This window comes from Chlamydomonas reinhardtii, chromosome 13 (assembly GCF_000002595.2).
Source record: "Chlamydomonas reinhardtii strain CC-503 cw92 mt+ chromosome 13, whole genome shotgun sequence".
NCBI lineage: Eukaryota > Viridiplantae > Chlorophyta > Chlorophyceae > Chlamydomonadales > Chlamydomonadaceae > Chlamydomonas > Chlamydomonas reinhardtii.
This window is the reverse complement of record NC_057016.1, coordinates 3,636,825-3,663,542: the sequence shown is the minus strand read 5'-3', so window position 1 is coordinate 3,663,542 and position 26,718 is coordinate 3,636,825. Positions and strand designations below refer to the sequence as shown.

Below are 26,718 nucleotides of genomic sequence, written 5' to 3'. Positions count from 1 at the left end.
AGATACAGTATTATTAAGATAAACGCTGCTGACTGGGGGCCCAGCATGGTGATCCAGCCTCCGCCGAATGATAGCGCCTTCCTCGCAACAACCTCATATGCATACTGGCAAGTTGAAGTTACGTGCGACAATCAAGATGATGCATCAAAGCAACCCTGCACACATTTTCGTGTGACTGACTGCAGAGATGTCGGAGTACCTGGCTTTGACAGCCAGGGCGTTTTTTACGCTGACAGTCGTAGTAGCGTTATGCCTTGCTGATATACAACATGTTAGCGCATCTTGGGATTTTGTCGGCGCGGGCGAGCCAGCCCCAGTGCCAGAGGCATGGCTGAGGGAGGCAACACAGTCGGCACGGCGCCAGCTAAGGAGCGTTGGGACCGAGGGGAACTCCCGCCGCCTCGCCATCGTGTACCTTGTCACGGACTTGCAGCGTGTTGGTAAGCTTCAAGCCCGAACACTGTTATCGTACGACGCGCTCTACCGCAATCCGTGGCGCTCTCTCCGCCGCCTCTGCTCTGGCAGCTATAGCTGTCGCTGAGCGCGCTCTCGACGCCAGGTGCCGGCTTGGCAAGCTTATGATATTAAACCACCACGCTAGAAGGACCAGCGCGCTTGCCATATGTCCTTATGTATTCACGATGTTGTCTCAGTGGATCTATGCTGTGTGCCGCACACACCAAACAATGCAGACCGGGACAGACCCGCGCTGCTGCGTGCATCCATCACGCTCAACAAGGAGAACCTGTTCCCCACGACGCCCTGCTCAGTCTACATATTCACATGGAAGCAGCAGGTAGATGCGGCTGCTGCAGTGTACAACAAGACTACGTAGCTATCCTGTCCTTAATGTGCTGGCATGCTGTAGTGGCACGCGGGTCGCCTGTATCCTGGCGTGCATCCAGCTATGCCACCACCGCGCTGCTGCCTCGTCGCGCAGTACCACCCCGCACTTTCAATGCGGCCGCCCAGCACAGCGCACCCACGCCCCCTCACCCCATGCCCTTACCCCCTTGGCCTCCTATGCAACCTTCTTAACTCGCTACCGCCTCCGCACCGCAACCGCAGATGTCCCTGCTTTTAGGGGGACTGGGCGATGTGGGTCGGATGTCAAACGTGGCTGTGCTGCCGCTGGCCAACGAGTCGTGGGTGGCTCCGGCGATGGCGGGCACTGCGGAGCTGTGGCATGAACACCACACAGCCGACTATCGCCAGATGGGTGACTGGCGGCTTGGCTTCATGCCTGAGTTTGTGAGGAGGATGGGGCACAGGTGAGGGCCGTTAAGAAGAAGGGCTGGTGGCACCTTGACGCACGTGTGGGCCATGGATTGGAGGTGCAAATGCGGAGATTAGACACGCGTGCAAGAGGTGCGGCACGTTGGCGATGCCCTGATAATGGACTGATGTTGTTGCCTCCTCCTAACTCCTGCCGGGTGCCTCCATTGCGACCACCCGCGCAGGTACCTGCTCCAATTTGACGACGACTCGTTTATCCTCAAGCCAGTGGGGCTTAACCTGGTGCAGCTGTTTGACAGTAAAGGCTACCGGCTGGGAGGTGCGTACGGATGCGGGTGTCGCGGGCCGGGCTGGGTAGTCAATAGCCACTGGAAGTCACGCTTAGACGCCCTACGGCGGGCTGCGGATCCGAGTGCCTGCATGTCGGGCTTGTGCGCCTGGGCTACGGCCGCCAAATGTTGCCCCAATCCACAATAATCCACGTGCTGGCTCCTTACGTAATCCCTCGCAGCCAAGAAGATCCGACCTGACCCGTTGATAGTAACCTGGGGCCTGCCGGAGTTGGTGCGCTACTACCTGACCGCGCACAAGGTGGTGCCCAAACAGCTGTTTGAGTTCTGCGAGCCCAACAACATACACGGCCTCTACTCGGCACTGGACGCAGAGGTGAGCGGGCGGGCGGGCGGCGCGGGGGCTTGGGTCTGTGGCCGTGTGTGGCGGTGGTTGCCGCTAGGGACAGGAATGGGCATGACATGATGCAATGGTGAGCCCACAGCCCCAGAGCCTGAGTCCAAAGCGCGAGCCGCGACCATGGCCACCCTGAAATCATCCCGCAATCCACCCCCTCCCCCGTGCGAATCTTGCACGCGCCTCGCGCTTACAGAGCCTGGGCACCATCCCAGCCGCTGACCTGGCGGCGCTGCAGGAGCTGGGCCTGAAGGAGCTCGGTGGCTGGAACCGCACCATCCTGCACGGCAATTGCATCATGTACAGTCTTGACTGGTGGTTTAGCCCCAAGGTGTGTGCGCGGACAGCAGGGCCGGGAGGGGTGTTGCTATGCATGGCGTTGGCGCGGCAGCTCCTCTCTGTGACGTACGTACCGTACCATGACCAGCCTTCACCTTGCTGTCACGCACAAGTCGCGCCGCCCACAATCACGTTGCAACACCTCACGGCACCCGGCCCGCAGGTGCACCGTTTCGTGCAGCTGTGTCGCGCCACGGGCGGCTCCTTCACCTACCGCTGGAACGAGCAGGGCGTGATCGCCATGCTGTGGCAGATCTTCCTTAAGCCAGAGCAGTTTCACGCGTTTGAATTTGACTACAAGCACCGGCTAGTGAAGGCGCAGGACGCCTATGACATGGCTGCAGCGCCCAGCGTGGCTGAGGGCAACTAGTGGTGATCGGGTGCACCTGCCGGCAGCTGGGATGAAACGTGGAGTGCCGATTGAGAGGTCGGGGTGCGTGCGACTCGATGTAACGGGCGTGGGCAGCCGCGGTGGATGGCGGTCATGGTTTCGGATAGGTGGATCTGACAAGATGCCGTTGGCGGCGCGCTTGACAAGATAGACGGTAGATAGCTTGCAGGATACAGTTATGCAGGTGGCGCCGTGGGTTGCAGGCCGCCCAGGGACCACGCAAGGAATCTGGCAACATGGGGTGGTTCGTAGACTGAGCTCGTGATGTAAATCGTGTGATTGTGTGAATCCCCGTCCGGTCGCTTTGCCGTGCGGGTTGTGCAGGGGCTGATGGGCGTAACCCATATGGTACTATCTTATTGCAACACGCGCACATCGTGCTAGCTGCATCTATCTTGCCCTTTGGCGTGCCGTGGCCCTGGCCCAGACCATTTGGGCCCAGACCCCTGCATGCATGTCATCAGATTTTGCCCCCATTGCTGTAACAGCCAATCGACTTAAACACCACATTATCAACCATACCGAACACCAGGGTACCCTCTACGGCCGGGGTACTGTCAACTAGGGGAAAGCAGGACAACAAGCCTGAGGGGGAGGACGAGCTGGCCAATGAGCTTGCAGCAGCAGCTGCAGCCACGGACAGCTCGCATCTGTTCATGAACGGTTAGCACAAGGGCCGTTATTGGGCCACAAGGTGCAACCACATTATCATAACAACACAATCAAGACCCAATAAATTTGAACAGGCAAAAAACCCGAGAGTCGGACGGAAAGAAAGGGCTGTGTGTCAGTCCTTGTGTTAAGTTTCCTATGCAATTCTAGGTGTAAGACATGATACATAAAATATAAGATGAGGCGGCTTAACGCCGAGTTGCTGCTTGTTCTCTTGCTTTTTGCGAGCGCTGGCTGGCACCTGGCTGAGGCGCAGAGTTCTATCAGAAGCAGCAGCGGCAAAAGATGGACTTTCGGGAAAAAGGCGAACTGGACCGCACTGCTAAGCGAGGTGAGCATCAGTCTTCAGCGATCATTGCCCCGTGCGCTGGTACGCCGCGATTCCTGGACGCATACGGATAGCCCAGCGCTGTAATAGAACGTCTTGCGAGCGCGTGAGATATCTGCACGACCGCCCGCCGCAACGAAACTTGGTGGGCCCGGGGGCACGCGGAGAAAGCGCGCCCTCCACACCGGTTGGTGTTGGCAAGGTCCACGTGCCCCGATCCTGTGCCGGTCCACGCCCTTGCCGGTCCACGCCCGTTGCACCCCGAGCCCCTTACCCTCCAACCCTTGCTGCAAATCACACCCCTCGCTGTAACTACCACCCTCGCCCGCAGCCGTCCGCCTTTGTGTACCGGGCGGCGCTGCGGCTCAAAAAACGGAAGGAAGGTTTCCACCCGTCCGCCACGTGCGGCAAGTACATGGGCCTGATGTATCTTGACTCCATCCGGAGCAGCCGCATCAGCCTCTGCTCGGCGGGCTCCGCTTCCTCCGCCTCCTCCGCTGCCGGCGGGGCACAGCAGCAGCACCGCCGACGCGCGCTGCAGTCTTCAGCGGCCGCGGATCAGCCGCTGCTGCCCTCTCAGTCCTCAGTTGACTGCTACACGGCGCCCGCCGTGACGCAGGGCAACAGCAGTAAGGCGACCGTCTCGTTGTGTCACAGCCGCAATTTGGTGAGCAGGCGTGCAGGCGCAACCTGGCGTGCCAACCACCACGACGATGCCATCAGCCCCGGGGGGGGGGCGGCGGGCGGTGGCCGGGTTGCAGCTATAGGTATTAGAAGGAGCCTGCTGTTGCGTGAATTGGCTAGTCCATGTAACCCCCACCCCATCCTCTATCTGACAGGTTCTGGACACGTGCGGGTTCCTGGCGGCGCGCCAGCGCGGTCAGATGAGTAAGAAGTTCCCGCGGCCGCTGCGGGGCGCGGTGCGGCTGGGCGGCTGCGAGCTCGCCAACGCAAGCCGACTCGCAGAGCGGGACCCGCGGCTGGGATGGCTGCGCAGCATGCAGCAGGCCGTGTGGTGGGAGAACGCCACCCGGGTGCGAGTTGGGAGGGCCTGGGAGGGGCTGGAGGGGCTGGGATGCCGGGAGGAAGGGAGGGAGGGTGGGGGAGCGGGGCCACTGGGGCGTGCTTGCCTGGAGGTCGGGATGGTTCTTGGTTCACATTGGACGCGCTTGTATGCCGTGTACGGTGCGTGGGGTTCGACAGGGCTGCGCACCTCGACAGGTTTGCACCATGTCCGCCATTGCGAGTCTGTCAAAACTCCAGGCCAACGCACACCATCCCGCCATGCGCAGGATGACGCGGGTGTGGCGGCCGCCTGCACGCCTGGGTCTCCCACCCTGGTCACCACGCCCACGCTGTTCGTGCTGCGGGACCGGCACGCCAACTACGCCCACGAGATGGAGGTGCGGCAGTCGGCGGGGGTGGGGGTGCGGGGTGGGAGTGCGGGGTGGGAGTGCGGGGTGGCAGTGCGGGGTGGGAGCTCGGGCGCGCCATGCCGTGCCGGCAGCTTGCATGTCTGCCCGGATGCCGCGCCCTTCCTTCTTGGCCTGGTGCTCCTTGTCTCCCCCTCTCGCATCCACCGCCACTGGCCGTGACTCACGCCTCACGTCTCCACCCCTGCACATGCCTCCACGCTCCTCGGCTTCGCCCCCCTTCCAGGTTGTGTCCATGGCCTTCAGCTTCCTGGCGGCGCTGGAGCCCCGCGACGTGGCGGAGCAGGGCGTGCAGGTGTGGGGAGCGGGGGGAGCAACGGGGAGAGGGGGGAGGAGGTGGCGGAGCAGGAGAGGAGCGGGGGAGCGGGGAGCGGGAGGGAGAGAGGAGTTGAGGAATGGAAAGGGGGGGAGCGGGGGAGCGGAGCGGGGCCGGGAGCGGGGGCGCGGAGCGGGGGAGCGGAGAGGGGCAGCGGAGCGGGGGAGCGCAACGTATGTGCATGTTGGCATAGCTGGGGTGTGTCGAGGTCTCTTGTTAGTTTGCAGCATCTGTTTTCCGCCTTCGTGAGGTCAGCGATCGGCGGTTGAGTTGCTGGGCGCACGACACCTGCGCCGCAGCGCAGGCAAGCACCGCATGCATCACCTCATTCACTGATCGCAACCCACGGCGCAACCCCGTTACTGACAACGGGGCGTGGTCCTGAGCACCTGATGCCGACGTGACCCTCACCCCGAGCCCTCCGGGCCCTCCGGCCTGCGCGTTCCGCACCTGATCCCCGCACAGGTGGTGATTGCCGACCAGGCGCCGCCCACTGGTTTCTTGGAGACGTGGGCGCGCATGAGTCAGCCACACCGGCTGCGGCTGCTGGCGCAGGAGCCCTTCCCGCCCGGAACCTGCTTCGCCTCTGCCTACCACGTGTACACCTTCGCCGCCGGCATTGGCTACAACACCAACCCAGGTGAGGGGAGACCTTGTAGGTGTGTATTGTAGGGAGGAAGGCTAGGCCGGAAGGCGGCGCGGGGCAGGCTGGGCTACATGTGCTGTACCACACACGCCACGCGACCGCGTCGTTGCACATGGCATTATGCTGTTTGGGGCTCCTCCACTCCGAAACCACGCGCGCGCAGACACGCAGCCTCGCACAATTTTTGCCTCGTCCCTTGGTTGGGCAACGATTCCTTGACTACTGGGACGTATTTCATGAGGCCCGGGCACAAAACCCTCCCTTCTGCTGTCTTTACGCCCGCAGCCACGGTCAAGTGCGAAAGCCCCGTGCTCCAGGGCATGAGCCACTGGCTGCGGCAGCTGTACGACGAGGTGGGAGCTTGCGGTGCTGTAGTGCATTGCATTGCACTTCGTTCCGGGACAGCAGGCACGCAACCTTTTGAATGGCAAGCCCTCAACGCCAGTCACATTTTACCACACTTTTTGGCAGTCTCTAACGCGCCGCCACACGACTCGCCACATGGTCTGCAGGCGGACGCCTCTGCGCGCTCCGCTCCCTCCCAGGCGTCCGCGGCTGCGGCGGTGGCTGGGCCGGCCACTGCCGCGGCAGGCATCACCGGCCTCCGGGTGCCGGCTGGCGGCATCGTGGTGAAGAACGTGGTGTGGCTCAGCAGGAGGTGCGTGCGACGGGCAGGACAAACCGAACAAATGAGCGGGGGTGGGAGCTCGAAGGAGCACCGTTAAGATCAGCAGCAGTCCCACACCGACACCAAACTCCTCAGCACGCCACCCTCTTCCCATCTCACACACGCTAACATCTCCACGCTCACATCTTCATGCTTATACCGCCATCCTCACACCTCCAAGCTCACACCCCCGTGCTCGCTCATCCTCCACGCCCCACCCTCCACGCCCACACCTCCACCCGCTCGCACCCTCCCTGCCAGGAACCTGGAGATGGTGCGCCTGCTACTGAACGCCAGCGTGGGCTGGAAGAGCATGCGCATGGTGCGCAACGAGGACGCCGTGGTGGCGGGTCTGGTGGCGGCGGTGCAGCAGTGGAACGCCGAGAGCTGCCTGCTGCGCCGCTTTGACCGAAACGTGGCGGCGGTGAGCGGCTGCGGACTCCCGACTGGGACTGCTATACGCAATAATCGTAGTAATAGTAGGAATGTGTATGGATTGCTTGGTGGGCTCCGGGTGGGTGTCTAAGCAGGTTGGCACGTAATGGGTCCTGATTGCGGCCTGAGGGCGCTGTGGCCTGGCTTTGGCTAGCGCTGGCACCACCTTGCAAAGAAGGCCCGCCACCAACCGTTGGAAGCTTGCCCCACTCGCCATCTTGCAGGAGGTGGAGCGATCCAAAGACCACCTGCGCCCCGTGCACGGTGGATCAGCCGCCACAACCACCACCGCAGCAGCAGCCGCCACGACCACCGCAGGAGCAAGGAAGCGGAGAGGACTGCTGGGCAAGGCCTGGGCAGCCCTAGCGTCAGCAGGCCGGCGGCTGCTAGGGGCCGCTGCCTTGGGTAACGACCTAGATTCGGACTCACAACCGCAATCAGCTGTGGATTCAGGAGGGCGTCGAATACGACAAGCCGATCCGGATTTTGCCGGAGATGAGGAGGAGGACGGGGAGGAGGAGGAGGAGGCGGAGGAGGAGGGGGCGGATGTGAGCGCGAGTCAGGACGGTGGCGGGGAGGGGGCAGAGGCAGAGGGCGAGTTTGGCGGGGCCGACGGCACGGACACGGTGGCGGTTGGCGCCGCCGTAGCCGCCTCAACCGTCAACCGCACCCGCCCGCCATACATGGTGGGCGGGAACATTATCATGCTGAGTAAGCTGTGGGCGCTGGACAAGCAGGAGGAGGAGCAGCAGCAACAGTCGTCAACAGCCAGAACCGCCGCCTCAGGCGGCGCCGCCAACGGTCCATGCCGGCCAACCAACGTTCTGTTCAAGTTCGTTGACGGCGACTTCAACGACGCGCCGTACAGCCAGCAGCTGGCCACCATCTTCCGCACAGGTACGCATGGGTTGCATGCACCCTCCTCTAATGAAGCTTGTATGGCAACAAACCCTCGTCTGTTTGATGATGTTTGGCCTGGGCGAGGTCAGACCAGGCATACCTCAGAGCAGTGCGCCGGCTGCGTTGGTACCACCGGTGTCGTGCACACATATGCCTATGGGCACACTCGTGCTGCCTCTTGTTACATATTCTTACGCGCCCGTCCCTTCTTGTGCGTTCTGACACATGCTGCAACTCACAACGCAACGCAACCATGCAGGCGTGTTGGCGGGCGTGCACGGCGCAGGCCTGACCCACGGCTTCTTTATGCAGCCGGGGCAGGGCGCGGTGCTGCAGCTGCTGGGCGACTCGTTCGCGCAGGTGTGTGTGTGTGTGTGCGTGTGTGTGTGTGTGTTGTGGTGTCTTGTATGGGAGCTCGTTTGCTGACATGCATGAGTTGCCAGGTCAGGGCGATCGGGTTGGGTCCGGGACGCCTGGGGCCAAGCATGACGTCCACTCCTCCGGCCTCCCTCCAGCTCCACTCCTCCGGCCTCCCTCCACCTCAACATCCACACCTGCGCGCACGCATGCACACATACGCACTCTTCTACTGCGGGTCTCGTGTCCGCGTCGTTGTGCAACACACACTCTCCTAGTGCATTCAATATGCGCAAACGCACACGCACACACACACATACCTGTCACGCACAGACCTGTCAAGCTGTCACACACACACCTGTCGCTTTCGTTGTGCCACGCAATCCGCCGCTTCCCCGCAGGTGGCTGCCAACAACGTTTTCCGCAACATGGCCCGGGGCCTGGGCCACCACTACGAGGACGTGCCCTACAGCGGCGTGGACGTGGACGTGCCGCAGCTGCAGGCGGCCGTGAAGCGGTGCGTATGAGGGGGACGCAGCAGACAGCGGGCCGGGGCGCGGGGGGGGGGGGGGGGGGGGCAGAGGGTCGGCGGCTGGGTCGATGGACAGGGCCGCTGCCCGCAGGACGGGGCGGGCAGTCGGGGTCGTGAGGGCGGGGGGGGAGACGCGGCTGTGACAGCCGCGGACGTTGGTGGTTGGGATCACGCATGCACATGCAAAAGCCTGCTGTACGCTCTCTCAGGCACCTGCCCAGCTGTTGCAAGTTGCACAACCACAGCCGTGCCGCCGTGACATCCTTTTCCTCCCTGCCTGCTTATCTTGCCCCCGACCCCCCACAGCTCGATGGACTATGTGGCTCAGCAGGTGATGGAGGCGCAGGAGCGGCGCAGCGGCCCTCTACGCTTGGTGCTCGTTGATCAGAACCACTTCAGTGTGGTGATGCCGCCGGCAGAGACTTGCCCGGTGCTGACGCTACAGGGCACAGCGACAGCGACAATGTCGGGGACTGGGGAAGGGCAAGCGGGACCCGAAGAAGGGCAGGAGGTTGCGGGTGAAGGGGCGCGGTAGGTCAGGGGTGTCCCCCGTGACTTGCTGTGCTCCGGGGCTCAACCCCAAGGAAAGCAAGCGCGTGGGGAAGCGCAGATACTGTTTTGGAGGAGGTGCATTGTGAGGTGCTTGGAGATGTGCATCCAAGCGAGGCGTGCATGCCGGGAAAGGCAGTGGGGATGACGCGGGCATCACCGGATTACCGTGCAGCTATTGGGAAGCGGTGGGCAGCACTGCAGCTGAATGCAGTGGGCCGCAGCACGGGTTGTTGTTGAAGTGTGAAGGCTTGTTCGGACGGATGGGCGCTGGTGAAGAAAGAGGCGCCCGAAGGTGCGAGAGCAGATCGGTGAGGGACAAAGGATTTCGGTGGAGGCGAGGTGGAGGCAAGTAGGCGGGTGGGCCCCCACCGTGGTGGGCCCCGAGAGGCGAGTGGGGCCCGAGAGATGGGGCCCTCTGCTGGGGCACAGCAAAGCTAAAGCAACAACTTCAGAGTATTTATGATAGTGTGCATGTATATATTATCACAAGCACAACGAGCTAGCTTAGAACAGTTTTGAGTGCTCAAACGCTGACAGCTTCAGGACTTATCACAGCGCAGGCCTCATTTACAATTACAGTCGCCGCGGCACTCTGGAAATAATGAATAGCGAAATCCCGTTATAATTACTGTACTTGCGTAGTGCTCACAGACCATGGAAGACGCAGCATGCACCAGCCTCGCCAGCTTGGCGCGCGCGCTGCCGCTAGACGTGGTTCTGCGCATATGCAGCTACCTGCCTGGCAATGAAATTGCGGTCACGGCGCGCCTGCTCTGCAAGGAGGCACGTAGTGGGTTTGCCGCGGCCACGCAGGTGCAGGCGGGTGGTCTGCGCGAGTGCGACCCCCTCGAGGATACCGGGCCCTCAGAGCTCGAGCGCGACACCGGATGCATTGGCGGGGTGCCGTTCCACGCCGTGCGGTGGCTCATCCGACACGCCGACCCCTCCGCACGCGGCTGGCTCTCGCTGCGCCAGCGCTTCTGGCTGCTACACCGGACGCGGCTGCCCGCAGACACCCCGCCGGGACGTCGTCAGGCTCCCGCTGCCGCCGGCGATAGCAGCAGCGGGGCCGCAGCCCAGCCGCCCGCAACAGCAGCAGCAACAACAGCAGCAACAACAACAGCAGCAGCAACAACAACAGCAGCAGCAACAACAACAGCAGCAGCAACAGATCCTTGCACCTCAGAGCAGCATGCAGCTTCGAAGGGTGTGGGCGCAGCCGCAGGCGCAGCCCCGGGTGTGCCAGTCGGGCGGCTGGCATCACACGGGCTGTGGCGCTGCCCGCCAGACGGGCTTCGAGCCTCTCCCTCGGATTGGGAGCGGCCGCCCCTACTCCCCTGCCCGCTGCTATCGGCCCAACCACCCTCGAGCGCAGCAGCACGCCTCGCCTTGGCTACCTCCCCGGATGCCGCCGGCTGTAGCAACAGCACCGGCGCCAGTAGCACGCGGGGGTGCGGCAGCGCCCACTGCCCCGTGTCGGGTTTCGCCGACACGCCGCCGCTGCTGCTGCTGGAATCCATGTCGTACGTCCTGGTTGACCCCGAGGCAGTGTGTCGCGATGCGCTGCTGGCGGCGGCGCAGTGGGGCGACTGTGACACGCTCATGCTACTGGCACGTGATGCGCTGTTCAGGTGTGTGACTGCATGACTAAAATAAGGAAACGAAAGCCCTGAGTGAGTGAGACTGCATGAGTGTGTGAGTGCGTCTGTGTGTGGTGGGGGATTGCTTAGGTGACGCTATTGGAGGGAAGGCTGCTGGCATATGCTTTGGATGCACCCGGAAGGACGCTGAGCGGGGGAACATGCCGCCCTGCACCGCAACACAGGACAACTTTGTTCGGGCCCCACGCGGCCGCAAGCCGCGATGTCGTCCTCGCAGACCTCATCTGGGCCTTCTGCGGCGGCCGCGTTGCGCCCGAGCTGTTGGGCTGGATGTTTGGCGACTCTTCACAGTCGCAGGCGGAGGCGGAGGTGGGCGCGCCCTTCGCCGAGTGGCGGCACAGCGATGTTCCCTACCTCGCAGCCGCCGTTCACTTGCACACCTTGAGGACGGGAAGCACGCGCCAAGCTGCGGAGGCGCCCTGCACAGGCAGTGCCGCTAGCAGCAGCCGCCACCACAAGCAACAGCAAGAGGCGGAGGTGGAGTGGCAGCGGGCACGCTCCTACGCATTGCTAGACCAGATTCGCGCGGTCGGCGGCTTTGCCTTTGACGGGGCTTGCGTCGGCACCTTCCTGCGGGCGGTGTGGCTGGCTGTGACGGTGCTGGGCGGCCAGGGCCAGGAGCTGATGAGCTGGCTGCTGGATCGCGGCTGCCCCACAGGGCCGGTGAGTCCTGGGGCCGGGCAGGGCAACGCAGGGCAGGGCCACGCCGTTGGCACTTGGCACAGGGATGCAACTCGAGAGGCGCGCTTAGGCGCGCTATGCTCCACCTGTAGGGTGCAGAATTTCTGGTGACAGTGCTTGGCACGATCCACGCAAGCAAAGCCGTGTCGCGTCAGGCCGGTGGCACATGCAACCCTCCGCTGCCCCGTGCCTGACCTTGCGCTGCTTGTGCTGATCCATCCCCGCAGCCCGGCTGGGCCTACGCCGCTGCCATGTACCCGCCGCCTATCGGCATCCGCAGCTTCACACACAACCACAGACCACAGGTGGAGTCAGACCCGCGTCTGTTGCTGCTGCAGCGAGGGCTGCCGCAGGCACCAGTGTTGGAGTGGCTGCGAGGTCGCGGCGTGCCGATGGGACCTGACGCAACGTGCTGCGTGGATCGCTTCTGGCTCCTGGCGGACTGCTACAGCCGCTACCTGCAATGGGTTGCCGAACAAGGCTGTAGCAGGTGGCGCGGCGGTCGGCCGCAAGTGAAGCGCGAGGGGACGAAGGGGCCTGTTGCCGCCGGGGCGGCTGGTGATGGGGCGGGGGGCAGCGAGCCGCGAGCCGCTAACGGCGCGGAGGCGCAGGCGGGCAACAGCCACACGGTCAAGCCAGGAAAGCGGCGGTCAAGGCGAGCTCGGAAGGCAGTGCGTCGGTTGTTTGGGCGCTGTCTGTGCGGCGGCGGCGTTGGCAGCGGCGACGGGGACGGTGATGGTGCTCATGCCGCCGATGACGACGGGCCAAGTCGTGCCCAAGACGCATCTGCCCTACCTGCAGCGGAGGGCGAGAGCGGACAGCAGGGGGAGGACCGCTACCAAGATGTGCTGCGTGCAGCATTGGCTACTGGTGAGGGGCGACAGGAGGTGCGGGCCGATGCGAAGAAAGTGGCGCTAGCCAGGATCCTGTGTTCGTCGCCGGACGTGTGTTGGAGCGTGGGGGCCTCGCGAGGGATTATGAATGCTGTGCCCGGCGGGCCTTTGGACCGGGCACTGGCACACATGCGGCGGATGCGGGAGCGGAGGCCGCCAGCGCTGCTGTTTGGTTCTGCTTCGGGTGAAGGCAGTTAAGGACATGGAAAAGAGTGCAGCTGCAAATGACGGGCAAACGTTTGTTGGTTACGATGCGAGATGATCACGTGTGACGGGGCAGGGAGTGAGGGCCGGACGCGTGTCCTGGCGCACCAGGGGTTCGGGGTGCTCGCTGTGCCGGTCTGCAGGAGGAGAACCGGCCTACAGACAGGAAGTCGCACGGCAGAACGCATGATTGAAAAGAATTTTATTCAGATCTAGCGCACGGGCGCGCGTGCCTTGCCGGGCGATTTACGAGCCCCTGCCAGGCGCGTGTGCCAGCCACGGTCCCTCGCGCCACGACCTCGCTTGTTTCATGGCCGACTGCAATAACTTTTATTATAATAGTTAGACATCACCCGCCTCTTCACAGAAAGCAGTCCAATTACACAAATGGATACGTGGCTTGCAAAGTTCAAGAAGCAAGACGAGCAGGCTGCGGTCGCGCTCGTGGCCCATGAGCAGCCCCTGCAAGCACCAGTAGAGCAAGAACTAACCACGCCAAAGAAGAAGGGATATAAACTACCCTGGCTGCCGGGACGGAAATGGCTCGCCATCGTTTTTATGGTGCTGTCCGTCGCCTCTATGGCTATCGGATTGGGAGTGGGCCTGGGCCTCGGCATGAAGAACACAACACATGATACGAGCCAGGTGCGCATGGAGGACAAGGAAGTGGTTTGCAGGCTGCTTGCTGCGACGGGCCGGCTAGCAGCCCACACGCCGGCACGCGCAAGAGCCCAGGCCTGGGTCTGACACGCCCGAACACGCCCCGCCTCCACCTGCAGCATCTGGCAGCTGAGTTACTTGACGTTGTTGCATTAGCCCTGGCGGGGCGCAATGTATCCTCCCCGGCGCCAGGCTGTGCTGTGACGTGGCCAGTGTGTACGGAACCAGCCCGTCTGGCCCTCCCCCACCTGCAAAGCTGCACACCGACGCCCCCACCTGCGCCGCACGCTCCTACCCAACCCCCGCCTTCGAACCTTACGATTTCGCAACACACTCCTGGACAGATCACGTCCGACGACTCGGACCTCGGCGCCCTGCGCATCAACCCCACCGCAATGTCGGCGCTCTCGCTCAATTCCACAATGCTTGCGTCGGCCGCGTTGGTCAACGCTTCCAGCGCTGTCGCTGCGGATGCGTTGACCGGCGACACGCCCGCGCCGTGCTCGCGGGAGGCGTACCTGCAGGCCCGCACGCTGGTGGCGCACTCGCTCCCGGCGCTGTCGCTGTTGCGCACCGCTGACAACGGCTCGGCTCTGATTGAGATGCTGGTGGGTGCAGAAGCTTCGCAGGAGTACTGGGGGGTTGACCATGAATGGTGATATGAATGGGTACGGGATGCCAGGGCGCCGTGGCTGGGCTGGGTAGAATGCCGTGGTGCCATGGTGGGGAAAGGGGTGGAATGAGGAAGGCAGAAGTGTCGGTGGGGGGCCGGGTGTCAGCGCGACGGCCAGGGACAGTTGCACACGGAGGCTCAGAAACACACAAACACGCACACATATGTGTCCACATGTGCACACACAGCTGCTGGGCCAGTCCGACATGGCGCTGGTGACCAAGTCGGACCTGACCGGGGCGGCGGCGCAGCTGGGCTCTGTGACGGCGGTGGCGACGGCCGGCATCACCGCCGCAGCCAGCATGGACCCCACAGACCCCGCCGACTGGCCCAACACGGCGGCTGTGCTCAAGAATATCCGGGGTGAGTGGCGGGGGACCGCCACGTGGGCTCGCGCCACGGCAACTGCAAGGGCCCGGCCATGGCTCAGCGGGCAACGCATCATCATTGGGCACTTTACTCGACGTCCTTCGGCCACGTTTTACCCAACATCTAACTAGCGTAGCCATGCCTGGAGCCCGCAACATCCCATGCCTATTCGCTCGCTTCTGCCCTGCCGGCTGCCTGCTACAGGTCTGTTCGGCCCTCTGACTTCGCGCGCCGCCGGCGCCCCCGTCAACAGCAGCTCCACCGTGTCGGAGTCCAACGAGCTCGTGCTGCTGGATGCCCACCAGGTGCGAAAAAACGAAACTGTCTTGTTAATATAACAGCTGGGGTAGAATGGATTTGGAGATGCGCTCATTTCACTCAGTCAGTTTCATATACACGTATTCATCATATCAACTTCAACGCGCCCAATGTGAAGGTGCTGCTAGCAACGAGCGAGATCATGGCGACCGGCCTGCCCAAGTCGCCCACGCTAAACGACCTGCGCTCCATTGTGGACGCCGCGGCTCAGAGCCTGCTGCCGTACGCGCGCGAGGTGGCGGACCTGTGGTTCTACGGTGGGTGGCGCGCGCGTGAAAGGGGCAAGGCGATGGGGCAGGAGACCATCGGGCGGCGTGCTGACAGCACGGGTCGCTGTGCGGCTGGCGCGGATTACATGGGCGATCCTGGAGGTGGCTCGTGGGCCTGTGTCAGTCAGCCTGTGTGACCCATGTGCGCTCCCCACACTGTGTCCGCACTGCGGCAATACGCCCTCCGCTGCAGGCCCCCACGTGAGCGCCAGCTGCAGCTCCACCGGCGCTGATGCCGCCAAGTGCGCCGCGCGCCGCAACCTGTACCAGGTGAGTGGCTTGAGTCTCCGTGGGCCTAGACTCCGTCAGCTCAGACTCCCGATGCAGGCGACGTGCTGCGTACAGTGTACGGTACTACATACGCCGCGCAGCACAAGCCGCTCAATACCATGCCACCGCACCCTCTGTATCCATGCAACCAACGGTATGCGTGTGATGACCGGACCACTCAGGCGTGCGGCCTGGAGGGCGAGTCCGCGCTGGCTGCCTGCCGCGCTGCCCTGCCCGTCAACGGCAGCAGCAGCTCGGCCCTGGTGGCCGCGCAGTGGGCCTGCGCCACATCGGCGCAGTCGACACGGTGAGATATGGTATTGTTTAAATTCTGGCTCTCCTCTCATGCATGAGGGTCCTTCCCAAGCGTGAGGATGTGCCCAAGCCTGTGTAGCTTGCGGGTACCGGTATCGTCAACTCGCGCAAACGCGCGCCGACTTGCCACACAACTGCAGGAACGTGTGCCTGCAGCGTGAGGAGGCGGCGCGCGCTTGTGGTGACCAAGTCACCACCGCCTACACCACGTGTGTGGCGGCGCCCGGCGCCACCACCACCACATGCGGCGCCCGCAACGCCACCGTGCGCTCCACCTGCCTCGCGGCCGAGCAGCCCAAGCGCGTGACCTGCCAGGTGCGTAGCATGCGGTGGTTGCGGTCATGCCATCTTCTCGCAGATAAATAGTACCGTACCTATTAGGGAATGGTCAAGGTTTGACATCAATACCGGAGAAGATAGCGGCGCGTCGTGCGCACATTGGGAAAGTGGCACGGTGTTTGGTGGCCGCTCCATGCAGTCAATACCTGCCGGTGTTAAGCACCAGCGCCAAACCACTCGCCGCCGCCAATGCACTTGCCCTTGGCACCACACAGGCCACGACGCGTGCCACGGAGACTTCCAAGTGCGCTGACGCCGACGCGGCCGCGCGCAACGCCTGCCGCAACGCCGCTGCCGCCGGCTCCCTGGACGCCACTGGTCTGACCCAGTGCCTGGCGGCCAGCGACGCGGCGGCGGTGCAGTGCAAGGTGGCGATGGAGACGGCTGTGCGCTCTTGCATGGAGGCCTTTAGCTGCAATGTGAGTGTGCCTCTCCAGGCGTGCCGGGTGGGAGGGGGGGGTTCCGAGCATGACTAGTGAAAGGGGAGGGCTAGGGTTTAGCGGGGTGCTGGTGTGGCTGCTTAGGACACGGCCAAGTGGCCTGTGCGCCGGGAAAAGGAAGCTGTGCTGCTTTTGGTGGTGGTGAAAGTGTGCGGCTACTGCATTACACATGTCTGTTGAGAAGGACATAATATTCACGACATCTTGTGCCTTGGCCTCCGTAGGCGACGCTGGCGACCGCGCTGTCCGCGTGCGACGCCACGGCCCCCGGAAGCTGTCAGACGGCGGTGAGTGAGGCGATGGCTACTTGGTGCTAACAGCGATTGCCCCTTGCGGGCACATTGATGGTGTGCGCTTGAAAAGGGCTGCTGGCGACTTGGCCCTGCAGCCTTCGGCCGGCTATCATCACTGCACCCTGCACTACCACCGCCACCCCGTCCCGCTGCGCTAAGACCTCAAACCCCTCTGACCGTGTGTGGCACAGGCCCAGGCCGCCAACTCGGCCTGCCTGGCGGCGGCGCCCGCCACCGCTAAGTCGTACATCGACGCGCAGGTGGCGGCTGGCACCCTGGTGGGCGCCGTACGGCATTACCACACCTACCTGCCGTACTCGCTGCTGACTAACGCGCAGAGGTACGCACGGGGTATGGATGCGTACGCTGTGTGTGCAGCAAGGGGGCCGTGTTGCTGTGGTCTGTGGTCATGCTCAGTAAGCAACAAGAGATACGCATACTGTCATGCATTGTGTCTTCTCCTCTGGCACGTCCCTCTGAAGTCTATGTGCACCGTCGCCCCAATCAACAGGTCCACCCTCGGTGGGGTCTTGACCCAGGTAGCGGGCGTGCTCCGGGTATGAGCATGAGCTGCAGGCGGCAGGTTGTATCGCAGCGCAGTTGCGGCTTACACGCTGCCACTCTTGCTTTCGTATGTAGTAGCAGCTTTGTGATCTGAGGTATCCCACATTGGAGCGCAGATACTCACGCGCACCGTTTGTTAGGGAGCACAGGGGAACGGCCGTCAGTAGAATGCCGCGAGTGTGTACCAAGTGCTGAAGAATAGCTGCGGTCGTATGGGCCGTTCGGGCAAGTGGAAACATGCCAGCGGTGTTTGCGTTTCGTGACTACGGTATGTTGCATTGTTTAGTTTGGTGGAAGAAATGAACGGCGTTTTGGGTCGGCTGCGTGGCGCCACTCATCTGTATGTTCATCTTATGATGGGCTGGTGTACTGTATCACCGCGCCATGTGAGCGCCACGTGCCGAAGCCAGGGTAGTGGACGTTGCTAGTGCCTGGTAAGCAAGCGCAGCGCGGTGTGGCATCAACGTGCCGAGCAGACTTCTGGTGTGGGTGATGTGTGTCACAGCGCACCGTACGTGAGCGGTTTCTGTGAGAGTGAGACTGCATGAGAGTAGTACGGTACCGCAGGAGTGTTGTTGACCGCTGCGTCCTGACTGGCGGCAGCAGGCATGTGTTTTTGCGGGCAGCTTGTGCGTAGTGACAACCGTGCGCACAGCTGAGCTGTGGCACGAGCCTGTAAGGGTGTGTGGCTCATGCGGCCTGGTATCAGTGAGCGTTGATGTAACGCAGCGAATGCGACCAAGGCTTGGATGCCGCCGTCCGGCCGGTCAGTGTCAGTCCGCTAGCATTAGTGGGCTGTAGGGGCATTCAATCTGAGTGAGCACGACCGCAGTTTAATTGAGCAGACTTTTCGGGGATTGCAGGCTTTGTAGCCATACTTGAACCCGCTCTCTCTGCTCCCCTATGCCTCTCGTGTCTAGTAGAGGTGCCCGTCCGAGCTAGCTGCCATCTGGGTCTCTGAGATGCACCGATGTTCAAGCCGCTCATCCGTGGACGCTGGTCATCTTCCTGCAAGTGCGCTGCGGCTCTGCATCGCGAGTGTGGCGTTGCGGTGTGTCTGTGTGGTGCTATCGCCTGGCCGGGCGCCCGGAGCGTGAGGAATGCGCATCAGCAAACTTCCAGCGGTCCAGCCAGCCAGCAACTTGTCGGTACAGTAACTCCGGCGTTCGACCAGCCATGCACTTCTGCTCTGCCGCTGCAATTGTTTGCCGTCTGCTTGGGGTATGGGCGTCAACTGCACCCTACGGGACCTCGCCAACCTGCCTTAACCCTGTCCCATCGCACACCGATGTTCAAGCCAGCGGCCAGCGTGTGTGTTCAGCCCTTCACAGCTTACATCGTTCTGCCCTGTGTCCAAGCGCATACTGCGCACCGTCTCCTGCTTGACGACAGGGCATCTGCCCAACACGTCGCGGCCATGCCTTCTGACCTTTACTGACTACTATAGCGACGTGTGCGTCTCTAGGTACGAGCTTGATCGGGTTGCACACATCCATTTGACATGAGCAAATGCACAAGTCCAATCTGCTCATCCGTGCACGGGTGCTCACTCCCTGCTGGCCCACGTGCACGTGTTTCTCCCCTGCCTACTCTGGATCTAAACATACACGGACTACAAGATCCAAACAGATCCAAACCGCAATCAAGAGAAGAACCGCAAACGCGAATGTGAGCTGTCAACCGTCCGCCAGGACAGTGCTTTTGTGTGCACTCAGCAAAGACTAGGTGTTAAAATGCTCCATTCTCCTGCACATATACTACACTTAGGCAGATGCTTCACCAAAATAAGCAATTGCAAATGACATTTGGTTGACCATAACAAGCTGACTCAGACACAGCCATAACCCTGCGTGTGTAGCCCCACATATGTAGGCCTGGCCACCCGTCACAACACGTCAGCGCAAGCCCGCACTGGCGTTGCCTGCCGAAACCGCATGCGAGGTATGTCGCACGACTCACGCTCAACTGTTCTTGACCCGATACGGGAGATTGCTGTGGCACCATCTGCCATTCGTCCTCCCTAGTATTCACTTTCGGAAAACATCTTTATTCACCTGGGCTTAGGGACACCCAAGGTAATGAGCAAACCCTCCCAAAATACCAAAATCTGGGGTTGCCTAAGCTGCAGACATCTCTCCAGAGTCCGCTATAGCAATCATGAAGGCCAGCTAAACGTAAAGCACGGCATGCCACACACCGCCGCACACCAGCACATGCCCGTCCCATTATGCAGAATTGTATCTCATTCGTAGCCTTCCGGCATTGCTTTTGAAAGTCTGACAGCGCTCGCGACCACAAGCTCTCAACCCTAGCGAAAGCGCACACCCTTGTCCGCCGCATACCTTCAGCACGGGTTGTGACCCTCCAAAGCCACCGCCGGCGCCGGCTCCAGCTCAGCAAACTCTCCACTTCCACCGACCGTATCTCCCTGGTTCCGCTGCTGCACCGCCTCCTCCCCGACCTCTCCCTCTCCCTGTCCCTCGCCGCTCTGCGATTGCTGCGATTGCACCGCCTCGCTCCCACCCGAGCTGAATGTCATGGCATTGTCAGATTGTGAGCTGCTCATGCCCTGTGCGGCCCCCTGGTCCCGCCGCTGTAGATGAGCCTGCAGATGCTGACGCAGCTGCCGCGCGTGCAGAGCCACCGCCATGGACGCCGCCGGCGTCGCAGCGCCGCTGCGGCCGCCGCCACCGCTGCCAATAGCATCCTGCAGCTGCAGGTCCTGCAGCGCTGCAGCCAACGCACCCGACACGTTTGACTGCGACGCCGCCGGCCCGCCTACTACAAGGCACTCCGCCGGCACTCCCTCCAATATCTCCAGGAGCGGTTTCGTCACCTCACGCGACCCATACCGGGGAATCGCCGACAAGCCCCCTCCTCTGCCCCAGCTTCCGCTCCCCCCAGCGCCGGGGCTGCCTCCACCGCCGTCGGCACTTGCGTTGCTAGCCTCAGTGCCTCCGCTGCTGCAATCGAGCTCGGCGTCGCTGCCGGCGTCGTCCCAAGCGGCGGCGCCAGCAAAGCCGTCGGCCGCTGACGGCGCCAAGCAGAGCACACCGCACAGCCGCTGCAGCCGCGGTGGCGCCAGGCCTGACTGCTTGAGAAAGCGGCGGCGCGCGCGGGCGTCGGCACGGGAGGCGGGGTTGAAGGGCGCACAGCAGCTGGCGGCGGCATAGAGGCGGGGCGATCCCACGCCGCGGCAGCGCTGCTTAGCGAGAAAGCCAACCTGCAAGCCAGGGCACGGGGAAGCAGGCGCACATATGTCAGGGATTTCCAAACATGCCACCGGAGCGTTTGTACCGCGGGCATACGCCCGCGCCTGTGCGATGCCGTACGAGTGTCCCGAGGCTTGGGGCTCTCAGGCCCTGCATTGGGTTGGTTTAGCTTGGGCTGGTATCTACAAAGCCCCCCCCCGTACGCTCCATAGCACAGAGCAACACGCATCACGACGTAACGCAGCGAGCCGAAGGCCCTTTCCCTGCCTACTCACGTAGCTGCTGAAGGGCTTGGGCCCCAGCCGCCATATGTCTGCCAGCGCCGCCGGCCCCAGCGGCACGTGCGCCTCCGCCAGCACTGCCAGCGCCTCCTCCTGCCGCCGGCTCCACTCGGTGCTGGGCTGCAGCCCTGCCACCAGCGCGTAGGCCCAGCCGGGCTGTGCGTATAGCGGGTGCACGGGAGGGCGGGATGGATGAGCCCGAGGTGAGAAAGCAGGTTCGAGGGATGGGCAAGACGGCGAGGTGAAAGGCGTTAAGGCGAGGGCGTTCCCTGCCCTCATTCCGGCGCCATGCGAGCGCACTGGCACCTCCATCATTCAGCGAGCCCCGATTCAGCAAGCAACTTATGCATACCCCGCATGTTGACAGCGTTAGTTCCCTGACTGGCCCCGACTTACCGGTCCTGTGGGGCAGCCCTGCTGAGCCAGCCAGCCAATCGCCGCCTCACTGCAACGGTCGTGCAGGTAGAGCCACACCGCCAGCAGGAACGTCCGGCCCGATTCATGAAACGCAAAGCCAAACTCCCGCAGCACTGAGAGCGGGCTGTCTCTCGAGTCGTAGCCATTACCACTGATGCCGTCTGCAGCAGCGCCGTCTGCGGCAGCGCCGTCTGCGGCTGGTTCTCTGCTCGCCCTGCTCATGCCGCTGCCGCTGCCGCTGCCACCATCAGGCGCCGGTGTAGTGCCCGTGGCTACTGCGGAGTTGTGCAAGTGCATAGCCGCTGCGAGGTAGGGAACGTCGCTGTCCAGCCACTCGGCGAAGGGCGCATCCATTTCCAACTCCACCTCCGGCAGTGAAGCGTCGCCGAACATCCAGCCCAACAGCTCGGGCGCAATGCGGCCGCCGCAGAAGGCCCAGATGAGATCGGCCAGCATTATGTCTCGGCTCACGGCAGCGTGGGGGCCGAATGCATACGACCTACGGCACCAGTGGTTGTGAGCGCCAGGCACACAGGTCACAGACGTGAACTTATGCGACAGCCCCGCATCCATTCACACGGCATGCGGATGCTCAGGGCCGGTCCCGTGACGCCGCCTGTGCACGCCTGCTGCATGGCCGCAGCACTGCGTCATACAGCACTTTCCTTCTTCCTCGTTCTCCACTTAACCCCGGTCCTGTCCCGTGGGGCCGCGCGCCGCCCGTCCAGTATCAGTATATCTAAGGCTACTCCCGTCGCGACATGGCAGAAACAACAAGTCGCAATCAAATCCCTTGGCTCTTGGCTTCTTCCCGTGTTCTGGAATGAATCACACCACGCACGGCCCACCTGAAGACGGTGTGGCGCACCAGCAGCGTCAGAGCGTCGGTGTCGCCGTGCTCCGCCGCCGCCACCAGCGCATCCCGGCAGGCGAACATGCGGCGCACGTGGTCATCAGGGCCCAGGCGCGAGGGGCCGTTGCCCTCACCATTGAGCGCGCGGCGGATGCGGTCGGGCGGCGTGTCCTCGTAGCCGGGCACCGCGGCCGCCGAGGCGGCGGGCGTGATTGTGCCGCTGGCACTGGGCGGCGTGGCGTCGACCTGGTGGTGTATGAGAGGATGTGCATGCGTGTGGCTTAGGTTAGGTTTCTGGGTCTGAAGTTCTGAACTGGTTCGAGCTTGAACTTGAATGCCCATCGCCTAGACACGCACCTGGTCTCGCCACAGCCACACGCCCTTGCGCATTACCAGCTGCGCCGGCGCCTCAGCGGGGTGCAGCGCCGAGGGGGGCGGTAGAACCAGGCTTCGCAGGTGCAGCCGCTGCCGCAGCGTGACGCTGGTGTGGGCGAGCGGGGACTCCAGCAGTAGGTGCCACACATCGTGTGCGGCCACGCTGCATGGAAGCACGGGAAGTGGGGCGTCTGAAAGGTTCTACGTGACATGGTAGAGTGTGGGTGGGGTGAGGAAGGGTAGGGCCATGGGAAAAGGGTTGCAGGCTACAATGGTAGCGCGGTCAGGAGTGGCCTATGGAACGGACTTTGTTGCACGCCTCACCGTGTGCTCTCTGGCTGTGGTCCGTCGGGAGACGCCGGCGTCTCCAGCTGCAGTGGGAGGCGGCGGGCGTGTATCAGCGTTCGGAATAGCTCTTGGGGCCTCATGCTCATAAGCTCATAAGGGCCCTTCCCCCGACCTCTCTGACCCCCAAGTGTGATGCCGTATACGGGCGCTGAGCCCGGTGTCTTATGTTTATGCCACCCTTGTGACCTCCACCAACAGCTTTCCCAGCGCCATGCGCCAGGGGCCAGACCCTTGCGGTATCTTACGCACACGACGCACTTATGCAACCCACTTATGCGACCCACTTACGCGTACCTCTGCATACTGGAAGTGAGACGCTGTCTCCTGGCACAGCGCGCACAAGTCGTGCAGGGAACATGCATGGTGATGGCGTAATTGTCGCCCTGGAGATTGGAGCACGCTGGCGACCTGTGGCTCTGATATGGTCCCGATGCTCAATGTGCTTCTGGCTTTCGACATTGTGACGCGCTTGGTGCGTCAGCTTCCCGACCTTCCCGAGCGCTGCACTCGCCGTCTTGCAGAAAATGTGCACAGCGGCGTAAACGCATTTCACGTATTGCAGTCTACCTCAGGCTTACTTTAGTGAATTTGTTTCGCAGGAGTGAACGAAGTGGGCTTCCCCCGGAATTTACAATGTAAGAACAAATTGGTATTACGTGCGAAAGATTGTTTTAGGCGCCTCGAGCGTCATCGCGAGAATCAAACATTTGAGCATGTACGACAAAGCGGCATTGGCCAGGTCATCCCATCCCGCTGGTGACCAGGCCATGGTCATCCCACCCCCCTGGTTATGAGGCCACTGTGTCTGGTCACTTCAGCACCCTGGTGACTAGGCCTCTGTGTCTGTGGGTCGCCTGTGTTCAAAATGTGCAGCTTGATGCAACGGGCGCAAAACATGTGTTGGCCTTGGCCAGCTGGCTGTCAGACCCTGTCAGACCTGATAGGACCCGAGGCTCGATGCCGCAGGGTGCCGCACAGCTATGCGCAGCCCAAAGGCCAAGACGCAGCCCTTTAGTGTTAGTCCCTGGCAGTACCCCATGCCCCAAAATTCCCCGGGCCCCCCCGAGCGAACCCCCCCCCCCGGACAAAACCTTGTTGTTGAGGGGCTAAAACCTCTCGATTTATCGGTAGTACCATGGTGGTGACAATCGACTGGTCTTGACGAGCGCTATCACACTGTGCCACCGGCGGTTCTGTTTGCAGTCCTGTTCTGAGACTTCAGCCATACGCGAGATCCTATCCATAACAAGGAGGTGGCTGCCTTATGGCAGGAAAAGGGCTGATCCCGGGTCGTTATCAACCCAGCCACCTTGACGCGGGCGCCTACTAAGCACACGCCTCTATGTTGGGGGCCTTTGGCATCCCCGCAAATCCGGACATGGCCGGTTGGGTGGGGTGCACAGTCCGTGCTAACCCGCAGCTAACAAACTAGTCACGTCACTCGCCGCCAATCAACACGTGCACCCTCAGCCCCACGCCCTGCTAGCGCCGTTCAGGCTCTCAGCCTGGCCCCGCCGCCGGCGGCGGCCATGGCGGCCGCTGCAGCTTGGTCGGCCGCTCGAAGCCCATTAGCTTCAGCAGGAGGAGCACACGGATCACGTTGGCGGCGGAGACGTCGCGGTTCTGGGGATGGGGAACGGGGAGGAAGAAGAGAGCGCACATGAGCTGTCCCAACCGTCAACCTGTCAATCAATCCGTCCCCAGTGCCCAGCCGTCCCCGCACATGCACGTGCGAAGGCACTTCTCGCTCCGCCCGAATTTTCCCTGCCACCTATCCATAAAAATCCCCTCGACCCAGCCCACCCCGCGTTCGCATCTCTGCCATTAGATGTATGGACAGCGTGCATGGGCAGCCTTGTTGGATGTGAGTCCACCTCCTACTGCAGTTGCACCTGCGGCTCCCCATCCGCGGCCACCGGCGGGGTGGCTGACTCGCACTCCCAGAACCTGCATGCGGCTGGCGCGGTGACGGCGGTGGCAACCGCCAACCGCCCTCGCTCCTCGCTCAAGGCATTTGCGGAGGTGCGCCAGGATTGGCTTGTCAAACTGCGCATCACACCCACGCGGAGCCGCCGCGCCGCGCCGCCGCCTTCAGCGTCGGCGGCGCCGGAGCCGGCAGCTTAAGCCGCAATGGCAGCATTGGCGGCACCGTCGCCAGCAGCGGCGCATCTTCTGGCAGCTTCAGCCCGAGTGCGGCGGGTGCAGGGAAGGCGCGCGGCGGCGTCTTCGGCAGGGGCAGCGGTGGCGGCTGCGCATTAGATGATACGGTGGTGCTGGAAGCGATTGAGGCTCTGCTGTCAGGCATCTCACCCGAGTGCCTGGGCGCGGCGGGCTGGATGGAGCGGTGTGAGCGGGCGGGCGGGCAGTAAGCCTGGGCGCAGCGCTGGCGGAGGCCCTTGCAGCGCAGGAGGCGGCTGGCTCTGTGGCGGCGCCTGAGCTCGTGCTGTCGCCTTGAGCGGCTGGCAGACAGTAGTGAGGAGGTAGAGGTAGGAGGAGCCCAGGGGTCGTATCTTGTTTTCGGGGTGATGTCTGGCTCCAGACAAAAACGGCCGGATGGCCGCCGTCTTTTGTCTGGACACAAGGCGGTGTGGGGGCTTCTCCATAGGAATTCGGACAAAACCCGCCCCAAACCCGGGCCAACAAAGTCTCACCTCAGACATTAGCCCCCGAGAGGAATGTCTAGGAAACGGCCAAAATGGCCGATTAATGTCTGGAGATATTAAGATAGGAGCCCTGGAGGAGCCGTGCCGCTGACCTCTTGCATTTTGTTAGGAGAGTTTAGGAGCCGTGCCGCTGACCTCTTGCAATTCGGTAGGGGCCGTGCCGCTGACCTCATGCATTTTTGATAGCTCCGCGACGTTTTTGAGGATGCTAGACAGGATCGGCTGGAGGGTGGCACGAGAGGATAATCACAAGGGGCCCTGATGGCAGAAGCGAGTCCTTGCATGGGCGCCGCAACTAAAGGTGCATAAAATGCATCAGGCATTCATGCAGGATTAAATAGCTTGAAGCTGTGGGGCATGGGAACTGAGCAGGTGGTACGGCGGCACTCGGAGTGCTGCCATCAAGCGTAAGGCCAGCCGGTCACTGATCAGTGGGTCGTACCTGTCCGTAGGGAAGAATGTGAGTCAAGCTTGAAAGGGTTGGCAAGGTGATGCACAAGCATGCACAAGCATCGTCGGTAACGGACTGCTGTGGTACGTGTCGGTGCCCTTGCGCATGAGAGGGAACGTTTGTCGAGTTGCTTTATGGGCGCAATGGCTGAGAAAAGGCCACCCATTGATCTGACTGTCCCCTCTGTAACATCCGCATTCATTGATCAGCGTGACTGAGTTGTGAGGTTCCCCGCTTGCCGCAACATGCAGCGGCTGCAAAGAATGGAGGCGCATACACCACGGCGCAGTACGGTAGATAGCAGGTAGCTACGGCCGGCAGGGGCCCGGCGCAGCCCGGCGTGTCAGGCTTGCCGTGTTGGTGCCTTGAGTCCGCATAGATTTGTGTAGGTAGAGGTCCTATCCATTTTGCGTAAGCTTACCGTGCTGCAGTTGGAAGTCGTCACAAGCCGGAGTCGGCTTTGCAAGAAGCACATAAGGGGTGATGGCGTGAGGTGATGGGACCGCGCAGCAGCTAGACGTTGATGCCTCGTGCAATTTCTGGAGCCGGCAGTCGACTCTGCCATAGCTACTAATGTAGATACATGCACGCGTTGTGCGACGGTAGTACGAAGGCAATGTTCCGACGCTGCCGTGGCCCGTGGGCAGGGGTGCCCTGCCCGGGGGCGCATCGCTGGCA

The 26,718-nt window shown here is 62.5% G+C and overlaps 6 protein-coding genes across 6 annotated transcripts; 5 read left to right on the top strand and 1 right to left on the bottom strand.

Annotated features, from left to right (window-relative positions):
* The first annotated feature begins 103 nt into the window (after window positions 1-103).
* Window positions 104-3,150, top strand: CHLRE_13g588800v5 (uncharacterized protein). The gene is made up of 7 exons (XM_001693839.2): window positions 104-440; window positions 693-796; window positions 1,069-1,271; window positions 1,461-1,555; window positions 1,748-1,902; window positions 2,120-2,254; window positions 2,426-3,150. The coding sequence occupies exons 1-7, from the start codon at window positions 188-190 to the stop codon at window positions 2,630-2,632; spliced, it is 1,152 nt and encodes a 383-aa protein (XP_001693891.1). The 5' UTR covers window positions 104-187; the 3' UTR covers window positions 2,633-3,150.
* A 53-nt stretch (window positions 3,151-3,203) lies between these two features.
* CHLRE_13g588750v5 (uncharacterized protein) lies at window positions 3,204-9,939 on the top strand. Its single transcript, XM_043069718.1, has 13 exons — window positions 3,204-3,656; window positions 3,985-4,320; window positions 4,493-4,687; window positions 4,946-5,056; window positions 5,313-5,381; window positions 5,868-6,042; window positions 6,334-6,401; window positions 6,561-6,706; window positions 6,977-7,139; window positions 7,375-8,047; window positions 8,310-8,410; window positions 8,809-8,924; window positions 9,246-9,939. Exons 1-13 carry the CDS (start codon window positions 3,504-3,506, stop codon window positions 9,472-9,474), a joined length of 2,535 nt encoding a protein of 844 aa, XP_042917693.1. The 5' UTR covers window positions 3,204-3,503; the 3' UTR covers window positions 9,475-9,939.
* A 54-nt stretch (window positions 9,940-9,993) lies between these two features.
* CHLRE_13g588736v5 (uncharacterized protein) lies at window positions 9,994-13,139 on the top strand. The gene is made up of 3 exons (XM_043069717.1): window positions 9,994-11,122; window positions 11,317-11,815; window positions 12,061-13,139. Exons 1-3 carry the CDS (start codon window positions 10,146-10,148, stop codon window positions 12,922-12,924), a joined length of 2,340 nt encoding a protein of 779 aa, XP_042917692.1. The 5' UTR covers window positions 9,994-10,145; the 3' UTR covers window positions 12,925-13,139.
* A 136-nt stretch (window positions 13,140-13,275) lies between these two features.
* CHLRE_13g588700v5 (uncharacterized protein) lies at window positions 13,276-18,326 on the top strand. Its single transcript, XM_001693836.2, has 12 exons — window positions 13,276-13,575; window positions 13,935-14,198; window positions 14,452-14,626; window positions 14,837-14,937; window positions 15,069-15,207; window positions 15,413-15,489; window positions 15,672-15,796; window positions 15,945-16,119; window positions 16,359-16,562; window positions 16,808-16,870; window positions 17,068-17,216; window positions 17,388-18,326. Exons 1-12 carry the CDS (start codon window positions 13,318-13,320, stop codon window positions 17,437-17,439), a joined length of 1,782 nt encoding a protein of 593 aa, XP_001693888.1. The 5' UTR covers window positions 13,276-13,317; the 3' UTR covers window positions 17,440-18,326.
* A 370-nt stretch (window positions 18,327-18,696) lies between these two features.
* CHLRE_13g588650v5 (uncharacterized protein) lies at window positions 18,697-23,591 on the bottom strand. The gene is made up of 7 exons (XM_043069716.1): window positions 23,221-23,591; window positions 22,903-22,949; window positions 22,561-22,741; window positions 22,199-22,449; window positions 21,330-21,849; window positions 20,928-21,089; window positions 18,697-20,663 (listed from the first exon to the last, which is right to left on the bottom strand). Exons 1-7 carry the CDS (start codon window positions 23,383-23,385, stop codon window positions 19,785-19,787), a joined length of 2,205 nt encoding a protein of 734 aa, XP_042917691.1. The 5' UTR covers window positions 23,386-23,591; the 3' UTR covers window positions 18,697-19,784.
* Window positions 23,592-24,703: 1,112 nt separating this feature from the next.
* CHLRE_13g588626v5 (uncharacterized protein) lies at window positions 24,704-26,619 on the top strand. Its single transcript, XM_043069715.1, has one exon. The coding sequence runs from the start codon at window positions 24,772-24,774 to the stop codon at window positions 25,048-25,050; it is 279 nt and encodes a 92-aa protein (XP_042917690.1). The 5' UTR covers window positions 24,704-24,771; the 3' UTR covers window positions 25,051-26,619.
* Window positions 26,620-26,718: the final 99 nt, after the last annotated feature.

Coding starts and splice junctions, on each gene's coding strand:
- CHLRE_13g588736v5 (XM_043069717.1), top strand. CDS start 10,146: ATGGAAGACGCAGCATGCACCAGCCTCGCCAGCTTGGCGCGCGCGCTG. Junction 11,123..11,316: donor GCACGTGATGCGCTGTTCAG/GTGTGTGACTGC, acceptor ACCGCAACACAG/GACAACTTTGTTCGGGCCCC. Junction 11,816..12,060: donor GCGGCTGCCCCACAGGGCCG/GTGAGTCCTGGG, acceptor CCATCCCCGCAG/CCCGGCTGGGCCTACGCCGC.
- CHLRE_13g588700v5 (XM_001693836.2), top strand. CDS start 13,318: ATGGATACGTGGCTTGCAAAGTTCAAGAAGCAAGACGAGCAGGCTGCG. Junction 16,563..16,807: donor TGGAGGCCTTTAGCTGCAAT/GTGAGTGTGCCT, acceptor TGGCCTCCGTAG/GCGACGCTGGCGACCGCGCT. Junction 16,871..17,067: donor CCGGAAGCTGTCAGACGGCG/GTGAGTGAGGCG, acceptor TGTGTGGCACAG/GCCCAGGCCGCCAACTCGGC.
- CHLRE_13g588626v5 (XM_043069715.1), top strand. CDS start 24,772: ATGGGCAGCCTTGTTGGATGTGAGTCCACCTCCTACTGCAGTTGCACC.
- CHLRE_13g588750v5 (XM_043069718.1), top strand. CDS start 3,504: ATGAGGCGGCTTAACGCCGAGTTGCTGCTTGTTCTCTTGCTTTTTGCG. Junction 7,140..7,374: donor TTGACCGAAACGTGGCGGCG/GTGAGCGGCTGC, acceptor GCCATCTTGCAG/GAGGTGGAGCGATCCAAAGA. Junction 8,048..8,309: donor GGCCACCATCTTCCGCACAG/GTACGCATGGGT, acceptor GCAACCATGCAG/GCGTGTTGGCGGGCGTGCAC.
- CHLRE_13g588800v5 (XM_001693839.2), top strand. CDS start 188: ATGTCGGAGTACCTGGCTTTGACAGCCAGGGCGTTTTTTACGCTGACA. Junction 797..1,068: donor TATTCACATGGAAGCAGCAG/GTAGATGCGGCT, acceptor CCGCAACCGCAG/ATGTCCCTGCTTTTAGGGGG. Junction 1,903..2,119: donor ACTCGGCACTGGACGCAGAG/GTGAGCGGGCGG, acceptor TCGCGCTTACAG/AGCCTGGGCACCATCCCAGC.
- CHLRE_13g588650v5 (XM_043069716.1), bottom strand. CDS start 23,385: ATGTCGAAAGCCAGAAGCACATTGAGCATCGGGACCATATCAGAGCCA. Junction 22,950..23,220: donor CTCACTTCCAGTATGCAGAG/GTACGCGTAAGT, acceptor CTCCCACTGCAG/CTGGAGACGCCGGCGTCTCC. Junction 21,850..22,198: donor GTGCGCCACACCGTCTTCAG/GTGGGCCGTGCG, acceptor CTGGTGCCGTAG/GTCGTATGCATTCGGCCCCC.